This window comes from Culex pipiens, chromosome 2 (assembly GCF_016801865.2).
Source record: "Culex pipiens pallens isolate TS chromosome 2, TS_CPP_V2, whole genome shotgun sequence".
Classification (NCBI taxonomy): domain Eukaryota; kingdom Metazoa; phylum Arthropoda; class Insecta; order Diptera; family Culicidae; genus Culex; species Culex pipiens.
In genome coordinates, this window is record NC_068938.1 from 97747014 (window position 1) to 97767104 (window position 20091).

General features: G+C 37.5%; 2 protein-coding genes across 3 annotated transcripts in view; both read left to right on the plus strand.

Moving 5' to 3' along the window:
• The window catches only part of LOC120426315 (pseudouridylate synthase RPUSD2-like), a 358154-nt gene that overhangs the window by 184835 nt on the left and 153228 nt on the right, over positions 1 to 20091 (plus strand). The window lies entirely within an intron of this gene.
• Positions 18893 to 19973, plus strand: LOC120426317 (uncharacterized). Its single transcript, XM_039591076.2, has one exon. It carries the CDS (start codon positions 19472 to 19474, stop codon positions 19904 to 19906), a length of 435 nt encoding a protein of 144 aa, XP_039447010.1. The 5' UTR covers positions 18893 to 19471; the 3' UTR covers positions 19907 to 19973.

Consider the following 20091-nt stretch of genomic DNA (forward strand, 5'->3'; position numbering starts at 1 on the left):
GTAAAGCTTTGCAGCTTTTATGTGTGGGTAATATCAATTTTCGGTGGAATGATGCATCAGATTTCATTGTATTAGTGATTTTCCTCGGGATTTCAAAAAAAATCAATTTCTTTCTTGTCAAACTGCCATAATTATTAGAATAATTTCTTTTTAAGTACTTGTTTTTTTTCCTCCCCTTCAAAAAACACTAAAAAAAATACAAAATTGATTGCTCGAAAAAAAGGTCCTATAAAATCTATATTTTTTTCCTGAAACTTTTCACAAAAAGTAATAGTTCATAACAATAACTAAGCAATATTAAACTAAAATATGTATTAAATAATACTACAATCAAATTCGAAGGCTATTTTTTTATTTTTTTCCTTCTCTCTCCAATTCATTCTTCTTAGTACCGTAAAACGGTGTGACTTTGATAGCCGGGGTGACTTTGATAGGATTGATATTTTTCCGCAAAATGAAGAATACAAATTAAATACGTACGGAATAGTTAAGAATCCTACTTACTGTGGTAGAGAAGGGCTCAAAGTACCTCAAGAAGATTTTTTCATAACATTTTAAAAAGTTTAAAAAGTTATTTAACTATTATTAAGAAAATGTTGATGAAAGGCATTATTTCAAAGTTCTCAAAGTGTCATGATTTTCTCAATGAACATGATATCAAATCGGAAAATGGGATGCATTTTCGGATTCTCAAGACAATTTTCCACTAGGAGAAGGTAAAATAAGAATGTAAATATTAAATAATATGTGTTTTTGAAACAAAATTCGAAAAAATCTCTGAATTTATAGGCAATTACAGTTGAACAAATTTCATATAAAATGAGAAAACTTGTGATTCGTGCTTCGAATTCAGTTAAAAATGCAATATTAATCGATAATTTCATAAGCAAAACTAGTATTAACGAATAGCATCCAAAATTCCGACTTTTTAAAACTTTTACCTAAAATTTTTATGTATTTTGTTAAAAGACATATAAACTTAGTTAACTAAATATAAACATTGTTTTTTTTAAAAGATCCTATATTTTCTTAAAAACTATATCAGCAACCTTAGTGAAGGTACATTTAACGTTAAAAAATAAAGTTTGAACACCATTAATCTGATTTAAACAAGAAAAACTATGACTATCAAAGTCACCCCGGAATTTCAAAGAAGAATTTTTAACGTAACTATTTTTCTAAACATTATAGAAAAAAACTTTTTTTCAAAAATAGTGCATGGATTTTGTGTGGCCAGCCCCAGTACATGTTTTAAAAATAATAATCTTGAGAAAAACCTAACCAGTTGGAAAATATTCGAAAAATAAATTGAAATCCTATTAAAGTCACCCCGGTTTACGGTACCAGTAAACTCTCTCCCCATTTTAGCTGTTGAAAGGTAGTCCATATCTCAGCTTCGAATAACAACTGCACCAATGAACCACCAATCTAATAAAATTGAAAACAAAAATATGAAACTTCATTCAAATGTTCACTAAATAACTCATAAATAACTCATAAATATTTTGAAAACACATGTCTGTAAAAATCCTGTAACAATACTTTAAACTACACAGAAAAAAACATATGGGAAGAGGGACATCTTTCATGTCCGAAAATAATGTGTAATTTCAACACTTTTCTGGTGTAAGGAAACTTTTTCAGTCTAAATTGAAGGAAAATAACATCATGAATGGGGTAATATTTAACCTTCCGAAATAACACCTTTCAAATTTACAGTTTTTTTGGGAATCTGGACACTTTTTTGGAAATCTGTTAAAAAAAACTTGTTTGTATGGATCGTGGACAAAATGGGTCAGCGAACAACGGCATGTCCGTAGATTGACATATATTTCAATTTCATGAAGTTTACTATGTCGGATGATAGGGTTTATCTCATATTCCGAGAGTGTCCCCAGGGGGCCACCGGGAACCAGTTCTAGAATGGCCAGAATGGATCAGCGAACAACGGCATGATCGTATATTGACATATCTTTCAATTTCATGAAGTTTGAAATGTCAGATGATAGGTATTCTCTCTTATTTCAGAAGTGTTCCCAAGGGGTCACCGGTGACCGGTTCCAGATTGGCCAGGATGGCTCAGCGAACAACGGCATTACCAAAGATAGACATATCTTTCAATTTCATGAAGTTTGATATGCAACATGATGGGTTTTCAACAAAAAAATCAAGTTGGCCGTTCATCGGGTACCCGGGATCCGGTTCCAGGTTACCCGGAAGTGGCCACTTACACTACAGAGTGGTTCTGGCAATCGTGTTTTGTGTTTTTAGTAAGATTTATGGATCAATTTCAACTATCATGAGAGTATTGGTATCACCTATACGTGAAAAACAGTAAAACATGAACTTTTCGGATGTTCCGGATTTCCGGAACCGGTAGGTCACCTGGACCCGATATTAATATTTGTGGTCAAAGTACAGGTAAATACCTGTCGAATACAACCCGGAGCATCCTGATCGGTTGAAAATTGCCGGAGATACAGGTCGTCAAAGTAAAGGTCTCAAAAAGGTATTTTTTCAGCTGTAGCCGATTCCCGGTGGCCACAGTGACCAAATCCAGGTTTCCAGGTCGGAAAGGGACGTTCTAAGCTTTCATTTGTGACCCAAAAGAACCGGAATCGGTCAAAAACTGGATTTTTGAGGATTTTTTAAAGTTTGGGGTCGAAAAGGACCCCAATACCTTATTTGGGATTTTTTTTAATACCAAGGGAAGGTTAAGGAAGTAGTTTATGCAACAAGTTGCAAAAAGAGGATTTTTTCAGCACGAGTCGTACATTTATCCAACGAGGTTCACCGAGTTGGATAAATACGAAGAGTGCTGAAAAAATCAAGTTTTGCAACGAGTTCCATGCAAAATTTTTTGCAATTCCAAAAAACACACACTGAGTGAAATTTAATGTCAAATTTTCATGTATTTTGTCAATCAATCGTTTAAATAAAAAAAAATTGAAAAGTGTTACTTTTCGAAACAAGTGCTGAAAAGTTCAACTTTTCAGCACCCATTTGAGTGCTGAAAAGTAGAACTTTTCAGTATTTATTTTGAAAAGTGTTGCTGTTCGATTCTGTTATTTTTGGTACAGAAAAGTAGGCTATTTCGTTGTTCAAGAATGACAAGAAAAGTAAGTAGTTTCACGACGGAATTGCAAAAAATATTTTTTTCAAAAAGCAAGATTGTTCAGCAAGAATTTTTTTAAAAGATGATGTCATTCATTTCCGCAGCAATATTTTTAGCTGATTTTTAGAGTGACATTCGTCAAATTTTTAATCATAATTTTGCGTAATTTTTCGCACTTGATATAACATATTTGGTTGTTTAGTTACAGAAGAATTATTATTTAATCGGCAAATTATTTCAAGATACTTTTACAACTTTAAAAAAATTAAAATCTAAGTAAATCTAAGTACACAGCAAAAATTTTGCATAGCCATTTCGCATCATTGATTCGCCCGTACAGCTAACCATACAATTTTGGCATACCAAATGGTATGTAAATAATCAAAAATGTGTATCTTGAAAATAATCTAATTGATTTGGTGTCTTCAACAAAATTGTAGAGAATAATGAGGAAAGTGCAGGAAAACCATGTGACACTCTAAAAAATCATTGATTGTTTATTCATTTTATTTTCTAAAACATATTTTTTTCTAAAACCTTGGTTATTTTTTGTACTGAATTAGGTTTTTTTTTTAATTTAATGACTTTTTTTAAATGTCAAAAATGGAGTTTAATTTATGAAGCGCTGTCGTTGACCAAGATTTTGTGCGTGAAAAGAACATATTTCTCATAGCTAGTTTCTATTTGTATAAAAATGCAAAACATATCAAAGGGGTTGTGAAGCTTTTCACAAAACCAAAGTTTTGTTTCTTATACAAGAAAAATAAATACTTTCAATTGCTCATGTTCATTTTATATTAACAGTTGTATTTTATTTAATAAATATTTAAGCAAGGACAGCGCAGATTTGAAGTTGATTTTTATGTCATATAAAAATTTTGAAAAGTAGAATAATTCATATAAGTTTGCTCCTAAATTTGGATTTGAGTGTCGTCATTAAAAATCTCTTTCAATCAACAGCATTCAATGCCAACTTTAAAGCACATAAACTGCACCTCTCTAACTCTTCTCTTTTCTCTCTCTCTTTCACAGGTAAGCGACCACGAAGGGCCATATTCCGGGACAGAGGTGTGTTCCCGTAGAGCTTGCGTGATTTCAGCAGCCAACCATCCTCCACCCAGAACCGCCAGTGTAATTGACCTCGACACAGGAAAAGCTAATGCCTTTTCTCCCACCCAACAACGCTGCAACGGACGGGAGTCTTGGGTTGGGCTCTGCAACCGCAACAATCACCCAAAGACCACACCTGCTCCCGGAGAGCAGGTGGCCACTGCCGTGGCCAGCATTCAATTTTCATTCAGCGTTTTTTTTTCTTTGTTCTGCTTCATTCATGCTGAAGTCGGTAGCGGTAATGTTCAACGATTATTGATTTCTCCCCTGGGAGCACTTCCTTCCATGTCGAGTTGATTTTTTTGTTTGTTTGTTCGTACCCGTAATGTTCTGTTTGGGTGAGGAAAAATGGTTTCCACTTTTCAGCGTACCTGACCAGCGTCAGCGGCGTCATGATTGGAAAAGTTTACAATTTTGGTTGAGTTGTCGACACGAGTCGACTCGTGTGGAGCGCTGACTTTAGTCTGGAAAGTTGGCGGGGATGTGATTTATTTTTTTTTTGTTTTGGGAAACTGGCGGGGTAAATCGCGTTGAGTGGTTTCGGATTTTCCGAAATCTTTTTCCGAGTTGAGTCAAGTGTGGAAAAGTTGGATTTATGCCGGGGAAAGAATTTGGGAAATTTGGGCCGATATGGAGGTTAAAGAGGGTTTGATGGCTTTAGGTAAATCGGTTAATTTGTGATCCGTGGATTTATTTTGATATTTGTTCAAGTGCAAATTGTGGCAGTATGCTGTATTACGACAGCGAAGCTACGATTTTTACAATTAATCATTTCGAAATTATCTCTACTAAGCTTTCCTCATCCGAAAATCCCTTACAGAAGCAAAAGCTTAAAAACGCACCACGCTTGCTGTTCATCGCGCCGTAAATCCGCCTTCGCAGGAAACTTTAAATCTACTCCAACTCCTAGCTTCTTCGACCCACACTGGTGGCTGGCTATGTCACTTGTAAGGTCCCTCACAGGCAGCAGACATTATGCAAATTGTCCAACACCGGCAGCAGCCAGCTCAGCTCTAAACACAAACAATGATGCAGTTTGGTAGCTTTACAGCAAAGTTTACTTTCCGCCGCATTAGCCAACAAGCTGTGCAACACGGACTTCCCTCAGAACTCCCCCCCTCCTTCAGACTTTTAAAAGTGTCCACTCGGCCAAATTCCGGTCCTGGAGTAAACTTCTGTGTCCAAAATAAACAAATTAAATCGTTCCGGCGTAGAAGAGCAACCCTCGCGCAGCAGTGTACAGGGCTAGACGTCGTTGACAACGGCTTTTAGACTGGTGAAAAAATCAAACAAATGTTGCCTGAGTAGCAAGTTACTACTTAGTGAGTGCATTTAGGGTTACCGCACGGAGAAAAATCAGTTTCCAAAATCAGAAAAAAGCGCCTATGAAATTCGGAACCAGGAAACAAGTGTTCAAATTGCATGATACGTTTTTCAAAAACGTACCATGGAATTTGAACACTCTGTTCGTGGTTCCGAATTTCATGAACACTTGTTCACGAATTTGGGAAATGATTTTTCTCCGTGCAGGTGCTACACGAATGTTGATCTAAATTAAAGCATAAAATTGGTCGTTGGGAGCAGCGCGATGTCTATCAGAAATAAGCTGTATCGACACATTCCAAATCTGATACAAATTGTACCTTCCCATAATTTCGCTGCCGGCCAGCGGGGATGAACGTTGTTCCGTTTTCCGCGTCACCCTACAGTCTGCACTGGCTCGGGTGACAAATTTGTTCGGACACTGAACGGGTGTGTGTCGGACAAGCAACGCAACGTCGTCCAGACCACGTCAACGACGGCGGTAATGAAACTTTGTTTATAAACTAATAAATAACTTTTCCATCTCCGGGCCGGCCTGTGCACGTGAAGTGTCTGGCACACGGTTCTAGTTGGTGTTCCAGGGTCGAATTCGGGAACTAGACATTTTACGGGAATCTCTCAGTAGCATACCTGAGTCCCTCCCAGAACATTCCGGATGGGTCGTCTGGCTAAGCGGCTTCGACAAACGCGGTCCGGTGCAAGGGTTTCCAGCAAGGCCTCAGACTGGCAAGTAATTAATAATTACTTTGATTTTTAGCTGGTAATTAGCTAATTCTTTAATTACTTAGTAATTCATGGTAATTAGAGTAATTTCAAGTAATTAATTGGTAATTAAAGTAATTTTTGAGTAATTAAAGTAATTGATTTTTTTAAATTGTACTTCTTCAACGAAACTATTAACTTTTTATGTATAATCTATTATAACAGTATTTTATTAATTTCAAATTAGAGTGAAACACAAAGATTAAAAAATCCTGATTCTGTATGTAGAAGGCCTTTTTCACCATAGTTCTCTCCTAAAACTCTCTTAAAATTTATTTTCATCATGTTGTTTATCGAAGCTGATTAACACTGGAACGTCCAACGCATGTCCAACTTACACGGACGCCCAAGCCTCCCAAAAAAGGTGGAACGGTAAATTCAAGTCGCTGGTTCTCGAGCCTAACTCAACCAATCAAGATGATTCTTCTTTCCAGTGATTTGTTAGGATGTCTAGATGATTCTAGAACTTTGCAGAATTTAATTTCTACAGATTTCTGCGACCGAAAACATCGTTCCACCTTTTTAAAAAAGACTGCCTCCGCGGAATTTTCGGCGATTTTTTTTTATACGCGAAAAAAAAGTTGGAACGATATTTTTGATCGCAAAAATTACAGATTTGTTCAAATTGGAATGTTAACAACAAAAGGCCACGATATATTACCCACACGGAGAAAAAAAGTTCCCAAAATCGTGAACAAGCGTTCATGAAATTGGGAACCACGAACAAAGTGTGGGACCATCCATAAACCACGTGGACACTTTTTTGTGAATCTTTTACCCCCCCCCCCCCCTTCGTGGACAATTGTCCGTACAAAAAAAAACTTTTTTGTATGGATCGTGGACAATCGCCATACCCCCCCCCCCCCTAAAGTGTCCACGTGGTTTATGGATGGTCCCTGTTCAAATCTCATGGTACGTTATTGAAAAACGTGCCATGGAATTTGAACACTTTGTTCGTGGTTCCCAATTTCGTGAACGCTTGTTCACAATTTTCGGAACTCTTTATTCTCCGTGCAGTGAAAAATGTTTTGTGAATTCGCAATCTATTCATTTTTATTAAGTAATTATAAAAAAATGTTTTTTTTGCAAGAAACACATTAGAATTGATAAATTTTTTATGCTTTTCCTTCTAAAAGGCAGTCAAATTTATTTGAAGTTTATGTGGATCAAATATTTAAAACCATATGGTACTTAATTATCATTTATAAAAACAAAGTTTGCAAGTGATAGCCATTTAAAAATCAATAAAAATAAAAATATGTTTTTTTATATATTTTTATCATCTGCAGAAATTGACAGTCCTGTAATATCTCTCTATTAAGAGCTTAGATATTTTCCCGAAAATTTTCCAAATACTTCTGAGACAAATGTTTCAATGTTAAAAATCAAACTCAGTGAAATTAAAATCGACTAATATTCAAATGCAGAAATTTAATCCAATGTAAATGTCACATTCCACATTATCCGTATTTTCAGTAACAGATTTTATTAATTTGCTTGAGAAAAAAACATGCAAAGTAATGTCAAACTTAACGTTATTTTGATGAATTTCACAATTTTCAAGAAGAGCCGCTGCAAAGATTCATCTAAGTTTGTGTTTGGCTCGAAAAAGCAGGGGGCCTTTTTTCAAACAACTTCTATATTTTAATAAACTGAAAATATTATTAAAATTCATTTATTGCTTTTATGACAAACACGACTTTTAAAAACGTAAGTCAACTTAAATAATCTTCTTTTGCAATTGATTGATAAGGGTTCGGTTGAATGAAACGTGAAACATAATGGAATTTCGAATCAGATAATGAACAGGTTAAATTGGCCATGAAACAATTATTATTGTTCATATCCAAAGTTTTTTTTTCTTTTGAAAAGGTCCTATAAGCTATTGTGTTTTTTATGTTTATAGGACCTATTAAAAAAACTCTAGATATCAATTGAGCTACTTATTTTTTACCGGAAAATGGGATAATTAAATATAAATGTCAATTTTATAATAAAAAAAAACAATTTCAAATTTCAAACCAATAAACTCGCTGTAGGATATCATGTAAACATCACTCAAAGTTTCAGCGCCCTCTAGTTGGGGGCATTTTTACGTTTGATCGCCTTTAGCTATTTTCAATAAAAATTATACGCGAAATTCACAATATCTAGATTGGTACAAAAAAAGTAATCAGCATAATTTTTGAAAGAGCTATCGAATGAGCCATTTATAAATAATTTGGTTTAGAACCGTAGAAATGAATACTTAAATTTAAATTAAATGTTTTTTTATCGTAGTGAATAGTAATTAAGTAATTAATGTAATTAATCATTTTGGACCAGTAATTTGAGTAATTAATTGGCAGACTGGCAAGTAATTATCGCTTCTGGAAACCCTTGGTCCGGTGCAGCCAGCGAAGCTGTCACTTTTTTAAGGTGCAAGTGAATTAGACAGCGGTACCCCGGTCCACCACCGCATTGTTTGCGGAGGTGACCCTCTCCGCAACTCACTGTTGGTTGAAGTTGCGACTCTTCCTCGTCACGTACAAGGGTCGGTTTACGGCCAAGTTCTAGAGACAAAAGGTTGGAACAATTTTGTTGTTTTAATTTGTTCTTAAAACAAAAATTAGTAAACACGCCAACCCAACATTCAAGATCCTTGGCGAGGACAGTCTGGACTGCGACCAGGTATAAACAAAACTGGCAGCCGGTCAGTCGCCGTTCTGCTCAGGTCGCAAAGTTATACCGCCGATGTCGCCGGATGGGCAGCAGTTGGGAGTGCGCTAATTGTTGTCTTTTTTTTTTTGACTCAGCTCTGGCCGCCACCGTGTCGTTATGGTCAACGCGGTGGGAGGTCAGTCAATATTGGGCTGCAGGGTTTGAAGACACGGCACGAAGTTTGTACGAGCTTGCGATTCGACATGTGCGCGAGTCATGTTTTTTAGAGAACGAATTAAGTTAGAATTTTCAATTATAATTTCAATACATCAATGCCTCTGTGCTCTCTTATGCTAACAAGATAGGCGAACCAGCAAGCTTAGTACCAGAAAGCACAGAGGCATCGATATATTGATTTTTAACGATAATTTAAATTGTTTTGTAATTCAGTGTTACGAATATTTGTAATAAAAGATAACGTAATACTTAATTACATCTTCATTTGTTATGGGTAATTCTCTACCAAATCACACGAAATCGGGAAAAGTTGCGCCGACCCCTCTTCGATTTGCGTGTAACTTTGTCCTAAGGGGTAACTTTTGTCCCTGATCACGAATCCGAGGTCCGTTTTTTGATATCTCGTGACGGAGAGGCGGTACGACTCCTTCCATTTTTGAACATGCGAAAAAAGAGGTGTTTTTCAACAATTTGCAGCCTGAAACGGTGATGAGATAGAAATTTGGTGTCAAAGGGACTTTCATGTAAAATTAGACGGCCGATTAGATGGCGTACTCAGAATTACGAAAAAACGTATTTTTCGTCGAAAAAAACACTAAAAAAGTTTCAAAAATTCTCCCATTTTCCGTTACTCGACTGTAAAAAATTTTGGAACTTATCATTTTATGGGAAATTTAAAGTACTTTTCAAACCTACATTGACCCAGAAGGGTAATTTTTTTTCATTTAAAACAAAAATTTTCATTTTAAAATTTCATGTTTTTTCTAACATTGCAGAGTTATTTTTTAGAGTGTAACAATGTTCTACAAAGTTGTAGAGCAGACAATTACAAAAATTTTAATACAGATACATAAGGGGTTTGCTTATAAACATCACGAGTTATCGCGATTTTACGAAAAAAAGTTTTGAAAAAGTTACTTTTTGCGTTTCTCTTTATTTCGTCGTCCGTGTCTTCGCTCGAAGAGATTTTTTTTCAACCTTGGTCGCGGGTGACCATGAATGGCCATGATCAACGACGACCAACATTTTCAAAACTTTTTTTCGTAAAATCGCAATAACTCGTGATGTTTATATATAAACTCCTTATGTCTTTATATTAAAATTTTTATAATTGTCTGCTCTACAACTTTGTAGAACATTGTTACACTCTAAAAAATAACCCTGCAAAGTTAGAAAAAACACGAAATTTTCAAATGAAAATTTTTGTTCAAAATGAAAAAATAACCCTTCTGGGTCAATGTAGATTCGAAAAGTACATTGAATTTCCCATAAAATGACATGTTCCACAATTTTTTACAGTCGAGTAACGGAAAATGGGAGAATTTTTAAAACTTTTTTAGTGTTTTTTTCGACGAAAAATACGTTTTTTTCGGAATTCTGAGGACGCCATCAAATCGGGCGTCTAATTTTACATAAAAGTCCCTCACAAGTTGAATTTAGATTTTTTTTTCACTACAAATTTTGCCGCTTGTTGAAAACCCGGGTAACGTTGCTCTTTGCCCTCCTCGTCAGCAGGTGTTGAAGTCCACATCGTGCTGTGCACCTGAACTCAGATCCGAGTTTTTCGCGATATGCGATGGTATCACGCCTCTTGCCGAAGTATCCAGCGGAGAACGTTGGTTCATCTTCTTCGGTCGGTGGCTGCTTCACTCTTGATCTCCAGAGCCGTTTTTAACGAATTTTTGCTCCTGAACTCAGATCCGAGTTATTCGCATTAACTTGCATTTTCGATCTCACTACCGAGATTTTCACGAACGACCGCTTGAATCATCTTCTGGCGAAGACTCGACTGCGCCAGTTATACAACTTCCATGATTGAAGGGGGACTTCACGAAATTAATTAAGCCGATCCGTTCAGTTTGACTGTCCAAAACGTTCTGAATTTCTTGTAATCGTAAAAGTAGTAATATTTTAATGTTAACTTAAACAATTGGCATGTTTTCACAAGTGTCAACCCCATGAAATAATAGTTTTAAAATAGAAGTCTAGATTTCTATCCCTAAATTTATGTTTTCAAATAAATGCTATCCATAAACAAAAGGCTCACGAAAAACCTTTAGAAATGCCAGGATAGCTTTTGTTTCAGCAAAACAAACCCATCCATTTTCGAATCCCACTTTCAATAAAGCAGATGCTTCACATTGCGGTTCACTACAGTAGTGGTGGTGGGTACTTTTGAACAATTTATCCATGTCCATGCCACTGCTGCAGCAGGATGGGTGCGGTCAACCTTGGTTCCCAACTGTGATACATGGTAAACCACACAAAGTTGATGCCGGTTTGAGCCAGCTTGAGTGCTGGTCACTTTGCAATTTTATGAATATTTATTATATTTATTGAATATTTATTTCAAAGATTTTTAAGAAATTTCTTATCAAAAATAAATTATGAAACATGAAACAAACGGACATTTACAAGACAAATTTTCTCTTGAACAGTAACATTCTATTCCGGACACTCCTCGTTGGCAAAACAATCGATACTGTACTCACAACTGTGAGGAAGAAAAACTCACTCTGGAAAATGAATTCCGTGAGACACTTGCTGAGCCTCGGGAAATTTATGGTGTGTGACGTGTGCACAGTCAGTGGCATCCATTTCTCCAACAGGTTTCGCATGCTGGGTGCACGGTGGGAATTCGTCACTCGATTTCCTTGCGGTCGACAATTCGTTCCGCCAGCACAATAGTCCAATTTTTTTTTAATTTTAAGTAAAAATGAAGGACATCACACTCTGATGAAATATTTTTCAGCGAGCTCAAAAACCCATGCTTCACACAGTGATTACAATGCGATGAGTTATGGGAATGAGAAATCACTGAACAAAAAAAATCATATCCAACTCAACGTTGTTCGGAGTGGTCGGCAAACGAAGCGAAACCTGACTCAACAACGCGAAAAACGAAGCATAAATTCAGCAAAAATATTTCAACCTTTTTTTTTTCTCAATTTTACTCCCTTTTGTTCGTTTAACGTTACACACTCGAAAAAAAAAGTCATCGAAAAAAATACATTGCACTGACCGAATTGTCGTGTCTGTCTCCGGACTTGAATTCGCAAAAAAACAAGCATTCGGAACATTTGCAGTGAAAAATGTAAGCGAAAAACGAAAACACAACTCGACAATGCAGGGCCCTTTAATTGGTTCGTAAATTTTGATTTACCAAATGGGAGATGGAAAAAAAGGGTCACTGAGCCGCGGTCCTGGTTGATTAATGGTCGGGGGACCACCACCACCACCCTTCAACGTTTATGTCATTCGAAGTAACTTTTAACCTTTTGTGGGGTAATTGAAACCGGTTGATTGGCGGACAACGGCTTGGAAGTGTCGATCAAAAAAATAGGGACGCTGGTGCCCTTTTGGCAATGGTTTGGTTTTGTTTGATTTTTTTTTAATTTGATTATAGTTTTTGCCGGCGAGGCTTGTATTTTATCAGAAAACTTAATAACTTTTTTCTTGAAGTTTTTTTTATCGGTATAATTTTTAAAGTTTTCCTTTGCTTGTTTAGAGAATAAAAACTCATTCTTTAATTTCAATGCCAATGGTAACAATGACTGCTTGAAGCCCCTCTTGATTTTTTGTCGCACGTCTCTTTTGACGTTCCGGGCATTTACGTGTGTCAAACGCGTTCTGACTTAAATCTTTTTGGCCAGTTGTCGCACTTACAACAATTTTCAGGGAGTGACAAGATAGCACGACAAGCTTGAAACTACTTTCACATGTAAAGTGACAAAAATGCACGGAGTTTTTTTCGGATTTCGTTGACTATCTCAGGATTAAAATCGAATTTTGGGGATCTGTGAAGGTCAAAATGGCGTTCTTAATTCAATTTGGCTCAAAGTGCACGTGCGACAAGATAGCACAGCAACAACGAACTGCTTTCCAGCGATCCTACTTCAAAAACAACCCAATCAATCACGAATGAAATCCATCTCCTACGCTAAGCAATTAAGTCGGCTCCACTCCAAAATCCCAACCCCTCTTTTCCGAACGAGTAACATTCCGTTCGCCAAAAAAAGAGATCCGCTACAATCGCGGCGTGGGCGTCTTACCAGCGTCGGAATCCGTGCTGCAGTTGCAGATCATTTTTCTCTAGGTCTTGGCTATTATGCAATCGGAAACCGTGCCAATTACGTACACAGCCGCGTGCCGGAGGAGAACTGTGAAAAGGGGTGAGTTTCGATTTCAGATTCTCCAGGCAACGCTGTGCAAAGTTTTGGGTACTTAGTAGAATTAAAAAAAAAAAATTATCTGATTAGACAAAAAATAAGGAGCTGACAACTCTGACAAAAGATAACTGTACTCAAAATAAAATTATTTGTTTTTAAAATACAAATTTTAGATCTGAAAAGAATGGATTAAGAGGATGTTTATCTCAAATTATTTCTGGAAATAAAGGAACACTGCCAAGAGAGTTTACTACACTTCAAAACAAAACATTCGTCAAAAATATCCAATGCCTTTCCATTTCACGGTCACCATGTGGAAATATAAATAAATTAATGCATTGCCCCTCCAGTAAATGTAGTGTTCCATTCATTATTTCGCACTAGGCCACTAGAGGTGCAATGAAAGATATAAAACTGTAGCAAAACTGTGTCGATTAACTGGTTCCCACCTCACATGAAGCGAGGGGTCCTTAAAAGAAAAAAAAAACATCTGGATTCTCGTCTAAAATCTTTAAACGTCAAATTTCAAGCAACAACCGCAACGCAACACCCCTCGTTCCATGTTGTCTCTGCATCGTTGCACCCCCCGTTCTCTTTCGCCTCTAGCGCTAACCGCAGCGAAAAGACGAAGCAGAGAAAGAAAAGGAGAGAAAAGAGAGGGAGAGCAACACACCAGCAGTTTCTGCGGCTATCAAAGTCGTGCCACAGGTAAACAGAAACGACCTTGACATTGAACGCACGAGGGGGATTTTTCTCTTGACTTGTCTTGTCTTGCAACGAGCGTTGGAGTTGTCAAGCGAAACGCCCGCACTGACTGCTCTCTCTAACTTGAAGTTGAATTTGAGTTGGGAGTGGTTGAGCAGGATCAAAACATGAAATTTCCGTGTGCTCTCTCTCGTTGAACACACGTGGATGTTAAAGGGCTGCTTGTCGGATGAGGTTATGCCACGGTAGCCGGAGGGGGATGTTAGTGGCTAATTAAATATTGAAACACCGTGTAAATATGGTTTAATTACTCGTTTTACCAGCTGTGCAAATTTTACGAGTACCATAAGACCGCGGTAGTTTGGTAGTTTAATATGAAAGCAACCCAGCCATTTGACAGCTTTGGCAGAAGATTCAGAAGATTACGCGACATCTAGAAAAAAAACGTTGTGCTTTCACTGGGATTTGAACCTGAGCTCTTTGCATGAGAATCCAACTCTTTACCTCTATACCACAATGGTTTAGAGGTAGTTGAGAGAAAGACGAAAACTTGCTCTGCATCGCTACACTCTTTCCGAATCTTTCTGGTAGGTCTGTCAGAGTTGGAGGTTGGTCACCTTTCGAGGACCCGAGGTCGGAGTTGGGAACAACAAATTTTACAATGCCATAATAAGAGTAACTAGGGGAAATTCTCGAATGTTTGGCAGGTTAAGCACTCGCTCCTAACTCCATCCAATTTGCTGATTTTCACTATTTAAACAACTAATTTTGCATAACTTTTGATAGAAACTTGCTTGCTCACTTCTCATTGAGCTATTTATCACTTGAGTTCAGCTGAAAACGCTTTTAATTAGCTTTAATTGAATGTCAAAGTTCTGACCTGCCAACATTAGAGGCACGCTGGAATTAGATGCTGTTCCCCTACATCTTCAGAAGCCGAAGTCAGTGTTGAAGTCGCTGAAGAGGATACCAGACTCTGCAGCATTGCTTTCGACTGAACTTTTGCTGACATTTTTTCGCAATAAAATCTTATCAAAGAACCTTACCTCTACGATACTCGCCTTCACAAAACAACTCGCATCTAACCACATCATCCGTCAGACGCCTAGTGGCGGCGGCGTCAGGAAAAGTCAACTAAAATCCAGAAAGTGGGACTATTTATAAAACCCGTCCCGTGATGAGTTCCAGCGGCGGTGAAATATGTGCGATATTTACAACTCCACCGTGTCGTCGTCGGCTTGGCAGCCAAACCAGCTGTGTGACATTTGAACGTGTGGTATTTGGCAGGCAATAGGTAGTAGCACATATCACTACACGCTGAACAAATACAATTACGAGCTTTGTGGGGCGGGCGAAAGTGCGATCCGCACAGGGGGAGGTTGGGATTAGCCATGGATCATTAATAATTTTATGACCAATTGGGCGGCGTTTGGCCCACATTTTATCCAGGGAATTTTGGTTGTGTGTACTTTTTGTGGCACGTTCAAATTCACATGGGACATCTGTAATCCAAAATTATCAAATGTGGATAAAATAAGAATCAAATTATTTCTAAAATCAATAGTTTCGTAATCAGGGGCGACATTGGGTTGTACAAAAATGAAGATATTTCTATGACCAAATCTTACCCTCAGACCCTCTGTCACCTCTGATGGTGGTACTTAATTTTGACCATTTGAAAAAGTAAGTGATTTAGAAGCATGCAATTGTAAATAAAGCAAACAAAACAAGATGAAAAAGCAACTTATACAGCTCACAAAAATTCACTTCAATTGCATTAAGCATATCGAAGGGTGCCAGACTCTAAAAATGTCATATATTTTTTTTTTCAAGAAATCACAAATACCAATCCAATGACCTACAATTTGAAAATGTAACTTTAACGTGAATTTTCAATTTCAGAAATCTAAAAGATAAAAAATTGTTAACAGAAAAGAAATGAAGTCACGACCATACTTGACCATCTCTGAAAAAAATTTCAAAAAAAAAAAATCGGAGAGATCAGAAAAAAATCCTACAAATTGGTTTGAAGATGGGCGTTGAAGATTGCCACAATGGTTTCGCAGATTAAGGCTCTGAATGAAAAGCAAACAGGAAAATGGAAGGTTGTTATGCATCACGAAGTTAGCGTCGATTTTTAAAATGACGATAGCTCAGCAAATCAATGTCTCTGTGCTCTCTTGTAATAAGCGTGCTGTGATTCCTATCTAGTTAGAACAAGAGAGCACAAAGGCATCAAAATATGCGTCCAATTTGTAATGTTTAGTGAATTTTCACGATTTCGCGGACAGCGTGAAATTCTTGAAATTCCAAAATTTTCGCGAAATCCCTTAAAATTCAATGATTTTGGAAATTAATGCTTAAACAAAACAAATATTTTACCCACAAATGAGCAACTCTCTACGAAATCGGCCGATTTCGACCATTTTTATTTTTGTATTCTTTTATTTGACTCAAACTTTGTGGGGGCCTTCCCTATGACCAAATAAGCTATTTTGCGTCATTGGTTCACCCATACAAGTCTCCATACAATTTTGGCAGCTGTCCATACAAAAATGGTATGTAAATATTCAAAAAGCTGTAACTTTTGAGCGGAAAAAAAATTGCAGATTTTTTTATCAACTTTTTTTTCACTAAAACTCAATTTTCCAAAATACTCATTTTTTGATTTTCGAGATTTTTTTATATGTTTTAGGGGACAAAAATCCGCAACATTTGAGCCATTGAGATACATGGTCAAAAAATCTGCCGCCGAGTTATGAATTTTTGAAAAAATAGTGATTTTCGGAAATAGTGATTTTCGTGCAAAAACAAGTTTGACATAATTTTTAATGCAAAATTGAATTTGCAATCGAAAAGTATTCTACAGATTTTCTGATAAAGGACTCCGTTTTCAAGATATAGCCACCAAAAGTTTGATTTTAGCGAAATATTTGCAGTTTTTTCAATTTTTTAAAATAGGGACCATGAGTGACCATTTCTAATTTTTTTTTTGAAAAGTTCAGAAAATTTGCTATAAAATTGTCTGAGAGACATTGAAGATTGGACCTCGGGTTACTGAGATAGAGCCGCTTTAAGAAAAAGAAACACAAAAATTGAAGTTTTCTTAATCTCACCAAAATAACCCACCATTTTCTAATGACGATATCTCAGCAACTAATGGTCCGATTATCAATGTTAATGCATGAAACATTCGTGAAATTTTCCGATCTTTTCGAAAAAAATATTTTGTTGTTAAATCAAGACTAGATTTCCCTATGGCTCAAAAGTTGCGGATTTTTGTCCCCTAAAACATATCAAAAAATCTCGATAATCATTAAATACGTATTTTGGGAAATTGAGTTGTAGTGAAAAAAAATTGTTTAAAAAATCTGCAATTTTTTCCGTGTACCTATTTTTTTCTCAAAAGTCCTCAACAATACCTACAACTTTGCCGAAGGCACCAATTTTCTGATCAACATCCTACCACACACACAGACATTTGCTCAGAAGTTGATTCTGAGTCGATATGTATACGTGAAAGTGTGTCTGAATGGGTTATTTTAAAGCGTTTCTTTTTGAGGTGAAGGAGCCAAACCAAATCGTGTTCATTTTTTTATCATTCCAAACCTAGAAACATGTAATTTCCTTTCAACCAAATTTATAACTAACATAGTGAGGCAACCCCCCCGTCCATCCAATTTGTCCCCTTAATTCCCTCCCGCACTGTCAGCCACTGTCAGCAATAAACGGCCAAACAGCAATTTTTCATCATTTTGCAATCGGAGCTAATCAAAAAGCAATCAAATTCACCACATAATTGAGTTTGCGCCGTTCCCAGACGCGCGTCGACGTTACACAACTTTGTGGTCGCTCCAACCAACCGGACCAACCATATTTTTTTACGTTCTTCCAATATTTACATTTTTTTCGCGCGACCTGTCTCCCATCTGACGGGGAGTAGTGAGTGGAGCGGGGCGATCATTAAAAAAGTGTAATTTCCCCTCATCGTTGGTTTAAAATGTTGCCCCGTTCGGAAAAAGTGATGTGATAATTTTCCGGCTTTTCCCCTTGCGAGCTGTCAAGCCGCGGTGGAAATTTCGGTTAGCACCTTTCCAGCCGACGACTAACGAGCGATTCGTGGAAAGAAATGAGATGTTTATTTAGTTGCTGTTTAGTTGTCACTGCTCGTTAAGTAAGTGCTAATTTTTTGGAACTTCTCCTAGAATTCTGCGACGACGACGTGAATGGTCAATTTGTGCGATGGGAGTGTTTGTTTTGACAACTTTGTGAGGATTTGGCTTGGAGGGGGCCAAGGTCGACTGGCTGCTGATGAGGATGCTAATTTGGTAGTTTAACAGCCGGTTTTGGGATCAATATTTAGCCGGTAACGGTGTGAAACGGTCCAAGGTTGTAACGGAATCAAAACAAATTAGATTTGTTTTAGAATGATGGCTTTGAACAAAGGTAAACTGCAGATCTTGAAACTACACAGAAAAAAAAGTGTAAATTTACCTGACTCGTAAACATTGTTTCAAACGTAAACTCACTTCATGTAAATTTGAAATCCGATGTAAACGGTTGAATTTCACTTAAAGAGCCAACATGTAAAATCAGATTCAATGTTTTTGATGAATTTTACGTAAACGAAGAGTTCGTTCATGAAAATCAACAGATATGAATGCACGAAAAGCATGTAAACCATGAATCTTATTTAAAACATGTTTAACGTAAACGTTAAAACAATGTAAAATTGGTTAAGTTTTGCCTGCGTTTGGGATTGACAGCAAGCAAAATCAAAACAAAGTTGTGTTCTCGCAGGTCAGCTTGGTTGCTCGCGGAATCTGTTCTTTTTCCGGTCGATTAAATAACCAACTACCAAGATTCAATAAGCAGTCTCTATTGCAGTTGGGGACATTTTCGGTCGGTGTTCAGAAAGCCATTTCTATTCCCACTTGCATCTGCTGGAGAATGAAAAACAATTTGTGCAGTTAAGAAAAGTGTTTCCGCTGCTGATACTGACGGACAGATTTCAAGACTGCTTTGCTGGATTGTGGAGTCAAAACTAGGAATTTTTAATCAACTTTGTGTGGAAGTTGTTTGGAAAGCTGGAATCGAAGTAGAAGTCGCTGAATCTTACGAAACCGGAGTCGGAGTGGAAAAAAGCGATCCACCTCCGCAGCTCTTCTAGTGGGTTTCGTCGCATCGTCAACGTACTGTCAGCCTCATCAAATCAAAAGAAAAGTAAGTACTTATCTTATTTACTTGGTGTGTGTCACTTCTTTGTCGTTTTCAGGGCGCCAAATTTGTGATTTCGTCTGGAAAACTCTCGTCGCTCGCGCACGGCTTGTTTTTCCTCCCGAATCAACCTCAGAGATTATCCGGCTGCTCCTCCCTTTTCTCCGTTACGATAGCTTCCACAAGCAGCAGCATGGCCATCACGATCGTGACCAGTGTCGACCAGTACAACAAACTTATCAGATCGCCGGCCCTAACCGTGGCGTTGTTTTCCGCTGACTGGGCGGAACAGTGCAAGCAGATTCTCACGGTGATGACGGAACTGGCCAAGCAGTTTTCCGCGGTTCAGTTCGTGGACGTTCCGGCGGATGAACTGTTCGAGGTGGTGCTCAAGCACCAGATCGATGCCGTTCCGACGGTGAACTTCTTCCAGGTGGGAAAGGCCGTTGATCGAATTGATGGTGTGGACATTGCCGCGCTGACGACCAAGTGTCGAAAGCTGGCCGGAGCAGCAACATCAGTTGGTGGAGGTGTCAAGGAACCGCTTGAGGATTGGCTAAAGGCGCTCATCAACCGCGCAAACGTAATGATCTTCATGAAGAGTGGCCGCGACACACATAAAAATTGAATTAATTTTGTGATTTTTCCAGCAATCCGCGATTTTTTTTTGCAAAAAACACAATCGACGTTGTCAACTTGACAGCTGACCACTGCAAATAACGGTATCTTACCAGATCAAAGTGATGTACGTGGAGTCGACAAAACTTTAAGCGAATTTTGTTATGGGAATTGGGTCCTTAAATTGAGTAAGAT